The 12,797-nt window shown below is 55.5% G+C and overlaps 1 protein-coding gene across 3 annotated transcripts in view; it reads left to right on the forward strand.

The window, feature by feature from the left end:
* Window positions 1–12,797, forward strand: part of VAC14 (VAC14 component of PIKFYVE complex) — a 100,653-nt gene that overhangs the window by 30,509 nt on the left and 57,347 nt on the right. For all 3 annotated transcript variants that reach the window (XM_048223491.2, XM_026495184.4, XM_057314227.1), the window contains exon 12: window positions 131–196. In XM_048223491.2, coding sequence (XP_048079448.1) covers window positions 131–196 — 66 coding nt within the window. The remainder of the gene's footprint in view (window positions 1–130; window positions 197–12,797) is intronic.

A 12,797-nucleotide genomic window follows, 5' to 3' on the forward strand; every position in this document is an offset into this window, starting at 1 on the left:
GTGACAGATGCTGGAGGGGCCCTGGGAGGGCATGGGGATGGTCTGTGCGGTGCGGTAAGACCCTGTCCACACCGAATCGAGCGGTGGGGTGGGGGAAGCTCACGGGTGCCCCGGCTTCTCTGCTCTGCAGATGTTCCGGCACACTGACAGCCTCTTCCCCATCCTGCTGCAGACGCTATCGGATGAATCTGACGAGGTAGGTCACGTGTGCCCCCTTTCTTCTCTGCATGGCTGCCCAGCCTCCCCTTTTGAGTGGCTGATGGGAACTGGTAGATGAGACGTGCTCATTTTGTTCTCTTAAATCAACATCCAAAAAATTGCTGTTTTCCTACCTGGTAAGGTGCATCGCTTCCAGGGAAAGCTGTGTTTAATGCTCTTGGCTTTGGGAACAAAGACTTTCTGAGCTGGCCCTTCTCAAGAGTTCTGGGTCAATGCATCGGTGAGAACACCAGCCTCGGGGGGGATCTGGCTCTTCCATGGAAGGCAGGGGATGTGGTGGTGGGCAGCTCGGCTGTGGGTCGGGCACCTGAAGGTAAGGTCTGGCCCCACTTAGCTGCCTGACCATGAGTAAGTTGCTTCACGACCCTGCACTTCCGGTTCCTTCTTTGCCCAGTGAGGCAGTGGCAGCACAGGCTGTGAGGGTGAACTGACCCTTGGAAAATGCTGAGTACCGGGCCGCACAGTGCTGGCCCCTCTGGAGCTCTCATTCTGTTCATTTCACCCAGATTCCCTTCTGATCTCTGGTTTGAAATTGTTCCTTTAAGCTTTGCTCTGTTGGGGTCATCAAGAGGAGAAGGGAGAGGCTAGCCCAGAGAAGGGGAAGGAGACCTGGGCCCTGCGTCCTTCCCCCACTGGGGGAGGCCCCACCTGTCCCCACCTGTTCTCGGCAATGTCCGTTCTGTGCAGTTAGGCTAAGGTAGTTCTTTTTCAGGACTCCCCAGCCTGCCAGCCAAGGGGCAGGATTTGCGGCTGCGTGTTGCCATCAGCCAGGGTAGCATCCCTTCTCTCCACCCATCCCAGCTCCAGGCTGCCTGGCAGATGATGGCGGGCTTTGCCTCGACTGGCCCCTCTCCTTTCCTCTTCTGGACTCTGGGCAGTTGTGGGCTCCAGGCAGAGCTGTGTGTGCCCTATGAGGCAGTGGGCATGTGAATCCACAGATCCCCCACACTGCCCATTGGGAACATGGGAGTGGACAAGAGCTGGGGGGACAGGGGAGAGGGACACTGCTCACAACTTCCAGTGCGTGAGGCACCTGAGGCTGGTACCAGGCTATGTGGGACCCAGGGTAGTTTTCCTACAGCCTGAGTTTGCCTTCTTGAACCTGAGCTGAAAAGAGATGCAGACAGGCAGATGTCCACCTCTCTGTCCTCTGAGGTACTCTGCATTTCCAGAAAAATCAAAAACAGATGGTCTGGGCATCTGCCCTTGACCCCTCCTGCCTACCCCACTCACGTGCACACACACACACACACACACACACACACACACACACACACGCCTCTCTTTCCCTTCCGCTCAGCACCCCACTGCAGTATGGGGCCCAGGAGGACACAGCCCAGTTCTGCCTGAGTTAGGGGTGACTCACTGCAGTCACAGCCCTCATTTCAGTACAGAAAGGAAAAGCAGAACTTTGCTGATTGGTTCCTTCCCTAGGACTTCACTGGAAGCAGCTGAGTTTTCAATCCTTTAAATTGAGTTGTTTAATCCCATCCAGCTCTCTTTGCTCGTGATGGGTTTCTGTGTGTGCGCGTGTTTACAGGGAGCAGGAGGAGATGCAGTCCATTAAACAGCTCTGTTCGGGTTGCGGCTGTGGAAGCTCGATTTGCTGAAATGCCAAATATTGTGGGAGCTTTGGGCATATCTTGTGGGCCCCTGCTGGGAAATGATTGCAGCTGCTCTTGGGGACAGTTGCGGGGCTGGAGGGGGGCTGTTGCCATACCAGGAGTGGAGAGTCCCTGCTTTCCATCTCTCCAGGGGAGGGAGTTGGGGACCATGATAATCAGTGGTGAGTCCTGCTTCTGCCCCATCCTGATTCTTTACCAGATCACATTCCTAAGTGTCCCCTGCCCAGTCTCTTTGGCAACCTTGAGGGCATACTGTGTACTTGACAATGGAAATACAGCCATGAACAACACAAAGTCCCCCTTCTCCTGGAGCTTCCTTTTTGGGATATCTAGAAATCATTCTCTGGGGGGGTTTCCCAGTATTTCCAAACACAGCCCTGATCTCAGATCAGGGCTCCCTGAGGGTTAAAGATCCTGAAAGCCCATTCAGTCAAATCAGACCACAGCCAGACTGGTGGGGAGAATTTAGCTACAATGTTACATCCAGCCGAGGGGCCTCAGAGCGCAGGTTATCCCATTGTTTTGGGTGATTCTTAACAACAGCTTGTATGAAGTCATTCCTGTGCCAAGAACTGTGCTAGACCCTTGATTCTTGGTATCTGGGGAGCCCCTGACAATTCTGTGAGGAAGTACTGTTACTTTTTCCATTTTACAGTTCAGAAAACTCAGACTGAGGGAGGTAAAGTACCTCACAACAGCTAGGAAGTGGTGAGGCCAAACTCAAAACCAGATCTGTTTGACTCCAAAGCCCATCTTCTTATTCACTCAGCCGTCGTGCGTGTGTCCCGCCAAGTGTGGCTCCCAGCTACCCCCAGCAGAACCAGATGGGAGGTGGGGAGCTTGTGTTCAGTTGTATCATCATCCCCATTTCTGGCCGCCTTCTGCTGCTCCACAAGTTCTTAAGAACAGTTCTCCGTGTGGTGTGGAGAGCTTTGTATGTCCTGCAGAAGCTTCAGCCCCAGCCTTTGTCCGTTTTCTTATTGATTTGTAGAAGCTCTTTGTATACTGGGGGCGTTCCGTTACAAATATTTTTCTCTCCCAGTATTATTGTGATAAGCTCATGTGCTCCTCACCCTTGGTGAGAGCCACTGGCCTCAGGGACCAGAGTGTGCTCAGGTGTTTGTTGATGACGCAAGAGGTGGGCACAGGGAGGGGCAGAGCCTCAGGGACACCACCATGTTCCATAGCCCCATTGGCACTCGGCCTTGCTGGGGTGTCTTGCCGCCATTGTCGCTGAGTTCTACTCCAGTGATACTTGGTAGTCCACGCCCTTCTGGCATCCTCAGTTGGTTCTGCTTTTCCGTCCTTCAGAGTAAGTGGCTGTTTCCTCAGTATCGCCTGCTCCTTGCACACTTTATATGAAAATCCCTTTTGTCAGAAAGAATTTGCAGGTGTCAAATTAAAATTCTTGACACCAGAGAAGAAATCCTCCCATTAGCTAGAGATCCAATTACATGTTTTTAAGTGAAAATGCAACCCTGATTTCAACAGCATGGAATGTAGAGTGCATGCTCAGAGCTTCCTGCTGGACCCTGGTAGGGAGGTGGACCTGCTGCTTCCCCTGCCCAGGAGATGCCAGTTGTCGGCTCCCTCTTAAGCCTGCAGCTGCCTGAGTGAGCTCTGCCCGTGAGTACCAGAGGATGGCTCCTCTTGATGTCCCTGAAGGTGTGGCTGGTCCAGGAGGGGCCTTGGGACCACCCTGATTCCCCACCCCCGAGCACCACTGCCTCCCAGTCTGCATTCAGAATCCTCGGGGTGTAAAGCCGGGTATGTGTTTTTATACATCTGTCCACACCCGTAGAACATACAGCACCAGGAGCGAGCCCTAAAGTAAACTGTGGACTTTGGGTGACAGTGATGTGACGGTACAGGTTCACTGATCGTAACAAACGTACCACTGTGGCTAGGACTGTCGTTACAGGAGAGCACGTTATAGGTGTCTCTGTACCTTCTTCTCAATATTACTGTAGACCTAAACCTTCTCTAAAAAATAAAGTCTAAAACAAAAATGCAGAACTTTAAAAAAGAAATCTCAGTCTTAGAAGAGAGCTAGAAGAATGTCTGGGGCCCCTGAGAGGAGGTAGCACCCCTGCCCCCCACCAGACCTGAGCTTGCCTTCCAGCTCTCACCCTCTTCACCGGGGACCTTGGGCAAGGAGTCTGACCTCTCTGGCCTGTGAAATGCGGCTCGTGATGTCCACACTTGCCTCATAGGCCGTTGTTAAAGGAGACCGCGTAGAGCTCCTGGCCAGATCCTGGCCCATCGTACCTAGTACCTGCCTGTCTGTCATGACGAGTGCTGCCGGGGAAACTGGCATTTCGCTGCCTTGAACTCTAGTCATTTTGTAAAGCTTTCAGGCCTTTTTTTGTAGGTCTTACTCACTATGAAGTTTATTTTCAGTCTTGTAAATTTTGTTGTGATGTTAAGTAGCACCCCTTTCCGGTAATATTTTCTCCCAGGTGACAGTGCAGCTTGATGGTTTAAGAACACGGGCTTTGGGGTCAGGCAGTCCACAAGTCTGGTCCTGGCTCATCACTCAATGGCTGGTTAACCTTGATCTTGAGCAAAAGAGCTGGTCTCTCTGAGCCCCAGTTTGGTTATCTGAGAACCGAGAATAATAGGAGAAACACCCTCCCAGGTCTGGATTCCCAGGTGAGGATTAAATGAGGTCACGGGTGTAGAATACACGACACGTGTGAACACGAGGTAAATTCTAGCTCCTCTGATGCTACTATTCGTTTCTGTCAAAATGGCAAGGATACACATGGAAATCAGGAAGACAGGCTCTGTTTTTTCCCCACATCCTGCCCCAGCTTTAGCAGCAAAAGCCAGAACAGAAGCTGGTCTCTGTCCTCTATTTCCCTGCCTGTCTTAGGACCACACAGGCCCCCTGCAGATGGCCAGGTGGGAGGGCTTCTTTGGGGGCTCATTGGCCATCTCCAGCCATAGAAAAACCAAGGGGAAGGCAGTGAGCAGCAGGACCAGCACCCCTTTCTATACCTTCTCCCCTCCCCACCTGCCTCGTCAGCACCCCCAGCTCCAAGTCAGTGGGCTGTGTTTGCAGCATCACAGGTGGAAGGGAGGAGCTGGGTGCCCCAGCTCCAGGGGAGAGAAGAGAAAGGGTGGGCATCAGCAGGGGGCCTGCCTCGGGGCCTCTGGCTGCCACAGCCACTTGCTCAGAAGCAAGCCTCAGAGTCCATGGAGATCCAAAAGGGCTCAGCCTGCTGGGGCCTCCCGAGGCACCTGGCCCAGGCAGGGTCTTCTCACCTCTCGGAGCCAAGGTGCCCTTAACACTTTAGAGCAGAGGTTCTCAATCTGGGAGAAATGCCCCCTTCCCCTCCTCTAGGCTCAGAGGAACCATGAGGAAAGATTGCTGAGGGGAGTTTATGGCTCACGTGGCTGACATACAAGCAGGAAAAAAAGAATGAGCAGCACCTTTGTCAATGACAAGGCGCGGAGGGTAGGCGTGTGGCAGGTGGCAGGGGCAGTTTCCAGGTCAGGAGCCAGGGTGCTGAGTGAGGAGCGTGGCCGGCAGTCCCAGGCGGTGTGGTGGGCTGGCCGTAGGCAGTGCTCGAGGGTATCTCACAAAGGTCCTTCTAGCACCCTGCAAGAGCTGTAACGTACCCCGGTCCAAGGCAATCCTCAACCCCATTGCACACCTCAGGGCCATCCAGACCCATGGGGCAGGGAGCCCAGGGGCTGCTCTCACCTTGCTGCGTCCCGAGGGAAAGGGGGCTATCAGCTGTCTGTGGGTCAGTGGACCAGCTGTCCGGGCGCTCAGCTCCACACCAGCAACGTGCGCGCCGGGGATCAGACAGAGCTGTCTTTGAGGGAGGCGGGAGAGGATTTCATGTGTTTTCATGGTCCAGGTCCCAGGAGAAATGTGGTGGTCCTCCAGTCTCTCAAAGAGGGGAGCTTACCCAGGGCGAGCTGCATTGCCTGACAGGGAGACAGGTCAAGATATCCGTGAGAGTTGAGCGGGGTGGTTGTTGGCGCTGCCGTTCCTGACTGGCAGCCTAAGCCCCAGCCCCGGAGCAGAGTGGGGTGAGGCCGCCCTTGGCTTCCTCTGTCCTGGGAGCAGCAGCCCTGTTGTCCTATTCTCCCCCTCTGCATCCCTCGTCCCACACTGTCCACATAAGTGCTCCCTCAGCCTTGCTTTTCCCAGGGACTCTTGTCACTTTGGTCTGGTGGGTCGACCACTTTAAAGGTATTTAGTTAGTGACAACAGGGCCTTCGGCGTGGGGATCTCACCCAAGGGGAGGCCCCAGACTGAGAGCATCCCCATGGGTTCCTCTTCTTACTCGCGGTCCAAGGTGACTAGGGATGCACTCTCCTATCCCCAGGGGCGGGGGGGGGGGGGTGCAGCTAGTGAAATCGGCCATCTCTCAGTGCCCCAGAAATGAGGGCTTCCATTTCATTAGAGCCCCTTCGTTTGAGGGCAGCTCAGAGAGCTGATGGTCTATCCAGCACCCCTGCCGCTGGCTGCCTTTGGAATCCACAGCGGGTGCTGGGCTCAGACCCCTGCATCTGTGGAAGGAGACTGGAAGCAGGACAGGGCAGAAGGCAAAGTTCATGGGGCAGATGCCCTATTCGGAGCACATTGTTTCTATTGTGACCACTCGGCCTGGCACTCTTGGACTGGTTTTCATTATCCCCAGTTTGACTTAAAAGGACATCCAAGCGTGGGGAGGATAACTTGCCTGAGCTCATACCACCAGGAGCCAAAAGTTGGGCCTGTCTGGTTCTAGAACATCTAAAAGTACACAAGAACTGACCTCAGTGCAGAGCAGGGATCCAGGCAGGGTGGAGGCACAGCTTCATTCAGGCCGGCCCCCTCTCCCCTCTTCAGTTCTGAGCATTGAACCTTGACCTGCCCTGTTGGGCTCCTCGCCCTCTCAGGGCCCATGCAGAAGGAGTGGTACTGGCAGCTGGGCCGGCGAGGGGCAGTGTGGGAAGTGGCCTGGAGAGGAACAGGAGGTCAGGCCTCTGCCCCGCGCTGCCCCGCTCTCCATGGGACCCGGCAAATCGCCGGCACCTCCTTGTCTCCATCAAGTGCAGTTGGCCTGGTCTGTGTTCCTCCCATCCAGCTCTGACTTTGTGTGGTCCTGACCCCACTCCCTGGAATACTAATGGGGCCTGCTCAGAGTGGACCATCTCCCATAAGAATGGGGAATGGGGTTTGCTCCTCCTCCTGAGATCCCTGCCTCAGGTTTTCTTTCACTCCAGTTTTCATTCCATCCACTCTCCAAAACAAACAAAAACAACTCCTCCGCCCCCCTCCTGAGTCCCCAAGATTCCTTTACAGTCAGGTCACGCCATCAGGTCAGATACCAGCCAGAAAACCGAGGGGCAAGATGTTGGGGGCCAAGAACATGGTTGCTCTTGCTGAGTCCCCCCAACCTGAGGAGGTGAGCTGGGTCCCGGCAGGGACAGCCCAAACAGGAAAGGTGTGGGCCCTTGCCTGCCATAGACTCCCCACGCCACCACCCTGCCCCCCCGCCGGGGCCATGCTGAGGACACAGGGCACTCATCCACACAGCTCTCCCTGTGGCTGACGCCGCAGCTTCCTTTGGGGGCTTCTGAGAGAGAGTGGGAGGAGGGAGGAATGGGCAGGGAGAAGGGCAGCAGGGGAAAATGCGGGGTTTTGCACTCACAGTCCCCAGGGACTGCCAGCCCGGACCCACAGCCCAGCAGAGGCACCGGCAGTCACCGCTAGGGGTCCTGGAAGGATTTGGCCTTCTGAAAGGAGTCCTGGCAGGAGATCCTTGCTGGGGAGGAGAGAGGACCGCCTTGGTGATGGTTCCAGAATTGTGCCTGGTGAGAAGGCCGCAAGTGAAGGGGGGCCCAAGTAACCACAGCTGGCCTGGCAGCGTTCCGCTCTGGGGAGGGCAGGTGTGTGTGCCCAGAGGGTCTTTAGCGTTTCTCCGTGTGTGGACTCCTTCCCCTGATGTGCAGGTAAGAACCCAAAGCTGGCACAGTAACTGGTGAACATGGGGGGCAGGGAGCCCCCAGGCTTCCGAGGAAGGAAGAGGTTGGGCTGGGAAGGGTAGAAAAAGTGAGGGGCGCCTGGGTGGCACAGCGGTTGGGCGTCTGCCTTCGGCTCAGGGCGTGATCCCGCCGTTGTGGGATCGAGCCCCACATCAGGCTCCTCTGCTGTGAGCCTGCTTCTTCCTCTCCCACTTCCCCTGCTTGTGTTCCCTCTCTCGCTGGCTGTCTCTATCTCTGTCAAATAAATAAATAAAATCTTTAAAAAAAAAAAAAAAAGAAAAAGAAAAAGTGAGAAAGCTGGTTTCCCTAATGGAGGGCCCAGCAGCGCAGGAAGATTCCACAAAGGGAAGCCAGTTGGGGACCACATTCCCCTGGGACAGGGCTGGTGGCTCTAGCAAAGCCAAGATGCAGGGCTGAGTGGTCTGCAGGGGTGAGCACACTACCTGGCCCTGGGCCTGACTGCCTGCCCCCAGCCCACCTCCCCTTGAATTCAGGAAGTGATCGGTAATCTTATCTAGAAAGGCCAAGTCCAGTAACCCAGACATCAGCCCCCAGTGGAGCCATCCACACGAGAGCTGCTGTCAGAATCCTCTGGAGCTTTTTAAAACCCACACTGCTTAGGCGTCAACCCAGACCTCCTGAATTGTTCTCTGAGGTCAGGCCTTGTTGCCTGGGTTCTGGTATTTTCCATTCACTTGCTGCCTGCCAGACTCTGTGCTGGACATCATCGAGTGCACATGACCTTAGCACATCTCCACAGCAACCCTCCCGGGTGGCTCCTATTGTGTCCCCCACTTCACCGAAGCAGAAACCGAGACTCAGAGAAGTGAAGTAACTTGGTCAAGACCTCAGCTTAGATGCCCCGTGAAGCCTTGTCTGTCACACACTGCCCCTGCTGCACATCAGAGAGGTCCCCATCTGTGCATCACAGCATCCTGTGCCCTCAGACCCTCCCAGAGCCCTTGTCACACTTTGTGGGGACAGAGGCTGTGTCTGGCACATAGTATGTGCTCAGAAACATTTTAGGAGACAGCGAGCGATAGAAGGGGCAGTGGATGGTGAGCTGAACACCCCCCCTCAGCCAGCCCCACCCCGCTGGGCCCCAGCCCTGCCAGAGCAGACCTGCCTCCTCAGGGCAGGGTGTGCGTAGCTGGCACGTACACGGGCGTTAGGCAGAGACCTGGAGGAGGGCAGGAGCTGCTCTCCCGGTTGCCATGGACCGATGCCCAGAGACAGCTGGCCCCTCGGCTCATCACCTGGTAACCGAGCGCTCGCGGTGTGTGTGAGCTGCTCCCTGCTGCCTGGAGCACAGCAGGCCCTTCCCTCACTCTCAGGCAGAATGTATAACACTGAGATGCACCCCACACCCCCGGACAGGGGCTTGGCGTGATGCAAGTGAGCGATGGCTGGCATCACCCGGAGGGAAACCCAGGGGTGAGGGGGCGCACTGGGGGGACTTGGGAACTGGCCTCCACGTTGTCTTACCCGGGCTGGCCTTTCTCTTCTCTACCCTTCGAGGGATGGCGGCTAGAATGGTTTAAGCAGCCAGGACCCACACTGTGCTGTCACTGTTAGTGGGACTTAACAATAAGCACCAAGTGCTGGCCTTTTGCATATATAGCACAGAACTCGGCACTCAGGGAAGGATTTCAAAGTTTATTAAAAATGAAAGGAAGGGGGGAGGGGAGAAAAAGAGAGAAAGAAAAGAGGAGAAGAAAAGAAAGTTGTCTTGATCTCTGTGAGCATGTGTTCAAAGTTAGGCCGAAACGAGATATAATCTTTTTTTAAGTTGAGACCTAAAAGGTTTTTAATCAGAATGGTTTTCTCAATGGGAAATAAAATAGGTCCAAGTGTAAGCAATCCTCTCCTGCCCCCAAATCTAAATTTTTGGCAGTGCTTTCCTTGCCTTTGCTGAAGGCAGGGCTGAGGGCCCCGCCCCCCAGGAGATGCTGAGCTTGGCCTGCTCTGACCCCATTGTAGCCAAAAGCTTTTCTGGGAATGCCACCCCTTTCCCAGCCCTGGCCAAGGCCCGATTGCTGCCTTCTGCGGCTCAGGTTTACTCTTTGTCCCGGATGGGAGCCTCCAGCCCTGGTGCTGGCTGCTGCTGGGTACCTCCCTCCATAGCTCCATTGGTTGACTGCAGTGGGGCCCGAGGGAGATCCCATGGCCTTCCTCGGTACCCCCAAGAGGATGCTTCCCAGGGTCAGTTCCCTGGCTGACTTCACAAGCCACAGGAGCCATTCTGTATGTGGTCAGGGACTCGAGAGGACTGATCCGCCAGGCCTGTACCCCTTGTGAAGGAAATGGACAGACTTCTGTGTGGCAGGAAGCAGAGGGCCCCAAGGCTCCATGGATGCTCAGCCTCAGTGCCTCCACACGTAATTTCAGCTCCACTTCCCAAGAACAAGGAGCTGCCTGACCTGACCCAGATCTCAGGCACAGCCCTGTGGCCCCACTGCTCTGGGCAGAGGCCTCAGATAGCCTTGGCAGTGGCCCACATCAGCCAGACCCTAGCTCCCAGGGCCTTCAGCCTGAATTCACCTTTCCTGCCAGCACCTGGCTGTGTCCCTTGGAAACACCCTTGCAGCTTCCTCCTGACTGGGACTGGAGAGGGCTCAGCTTGAGGATTTCCTTCCCTCCTCTCGGGGCTGGAAGGCTGAGCGAGTTGACATCTGGGGCCTAATCAGCTGACCAGGGGCCGAGCCAAACTTGTGACAAAAGTTTCTTAGAGATAAGTGGGTAGAGTGAAGTGGGAGGCCTCTCCATCCATCCCTTTGGCAGAAGCTATTCAGATCCATCCACATCTTCCATTTCCTGCCCGGTGCTGCCGGTCAGCAAGTATTCTTTCAGCATCTGCTCAGTGCTTCCCCCGGGACTTCAGAGTTGGGAGCTTTAGTAGGAGGCCAGAGCGGACCCCCAGCCTAGGGAGTTGGCCTCGTTCAGCCTTGGGTCTCCAGCAGTTCCCAGGGTGGGGAAAGAGCAGCCAGGAATAGGAACAGCCAGGGAGAGTGAAAGAAGGGGGCCCTCCCACAACAAGGGGTTTTCCAGGGCTGCTCTGTGGACAAGGTGTTGGGACGGGGAGGGCCTGGCTGGACTAATAAATAGAAGGAAACCAGCGCCATCCTAGAGATCCGGTCCTCGGCCTGCTGGAGTACAGTGGGGTGACAGCCTACGGGCGCCCCATCCGGATTGCAACTTCCCTCCCATGCTGAAATATGCCCTTTGTTGGTGTCAAGTCACCTAGAAGCAAGGGCTTGCTCAGGAACCCTTTGGCCTCCTTGACCTTGCTCCCCAAGCCACAGAGGGTAGGCCAGCCCCTCCCTCCACCCTCCCCCCAGACCTTCCTCTCAGAGTTGCTTTGTCAGATGTTTTCCGCTCCCAGTTGTCACCGACCCTTTCACTCCACCGATGGCCAGCTCACAACTCACCCCACTCCAGGACCGGGGACCAGCTGATGTGCCTTCCCCACCACCACTCTCCCCCCCAGCTGTTGCCATGACAACTGCAGGCACTCCTGCCCCTGCAGAATATTGCTTTCTTGTAACCTTCTTCCTCCTCCCTCTCCCCCCACCCTCTTTCTCTCACACAAAAAGAAAGCACAAGTGTTTTATATTCATTTTGCAAAAAGCTGTGTAGCGCATACTAATCGATGCGGCTTCCTCCTGCTTTCTTTGAGCCTTGCCTCGTTCTCAGAGCCAGGACTACAGGCCAGTGTAGGCTTGGGCCCAGCCAGCCTGCTCCTTGGAAGGGAACTAACTGTTTCTAGAGGCCGAGGAGCGGACCTTTCATCCAGGCCTTGAGCCGGTGCCCTGCAAGCAAGGCTGCTGAGGTCTCTGTGTCCTTGTCCCAGACCTTCTTGTCCATAGACCAAGGGGTCTCCAGGAGGGATGGAGCACCAAAACCCTGGCCTGGCACAGAGAGTCAAAGCCAGGTTCAGCCGGAGGGCAGAGCACGGCTCCCCCTTGGTCCCTGTTGCTTCGTCCCAACACTCACCCCCACCTTAACACCACCTCCCTGGGCCACTCCTCACTTCCTGGGCAGAGGCAGAGTCCTGGCTGAGGCCTGTCAGGGTTGTTGCTCCAGAGCCTCAAGTCCAGCCCCTGGGCCGAATGGGATTTACTGTCAGCTAGGAGAGAGCCAGCATCTGGACTGGATGGGCAGAGGAGCCCTGGAGTGGCTCCCCACACATTCCCCACTCTCTTTTCAAGCCATTCCTTGCCCTCCATTTTGGCAGCCCCTTCCTCTCCTTGCATCGAGGAGGCTGAAGGAGATGGTGCTGCTCTTCTCAGACTCCCACTTGAAAGAACCAGGAGGGTGCTCTGTGTGTGTGTGTGTGTGTGTGTGTGTGCGCCCGCGCGCTCTTGTGCACATGCAGGCCTACGAGTACACGTGGTATTGCCCCAGGCAGGGCTGTCTGTCAGACTTTGCCAGTCCCCGGGGACCAGAGACAAATCTTTTGATATGTAAGCACTAGAGGAGTGGCTGGGATTATTGAAGGAACCTGTAGACAACATTTCCGGCTTTAATTGTGCAGTTGAAGTATAATTTGCATTCATTTGCCATTTGGTGTTAAACTTCCGAAAATAAGAGAATTCACAATGTAAAATATGCAGTTTTGCTGGCTGCTGCTCTCCAGCGGGGCGGGAGGAGGTGGTACGAAGATGTCCGTGCAGATTCTTTCTGGTAGAGAAATGGCACCTGGAGCCCCGCACGTCTGCGTTGGCGTTCCTGCCCAGTCCCTGAGTCAGGACCACTGACCAGGCTCGGCTGTGGTACCAGAAATCTCGTAGCAGAAGGGGAGCTTGGAGTGTCTCCTCTAATGATGACAACCTCGCAAGGGCGAAGCTCTGTTGGCACATATGAGCAAACAGATTCCCTGTCACCTGCAAAACCAGGGTCAGACCCCTTTGTCTGGGTCCTAGCTTTTGGTGACCTGCCCCGGCCTGTGACTTCTGCCTGATTTCT

Source organism: Ursus arctos, unplaced genomic scaffold, assembly GCF_023065955.2.
Source record: "Ursus arctos isolate Adak ecotype North America unplaced genomic scaffold, UrsArc2.0 scaffold_19, whole genome shotgun sequence".
NCBI classification, from domain to species: domain Eukaryota; kingdom Metazoa; phylum Chordata; class Mammalia; order Carnivora; family Ursidae; genus Ursus; species Ursus arctos.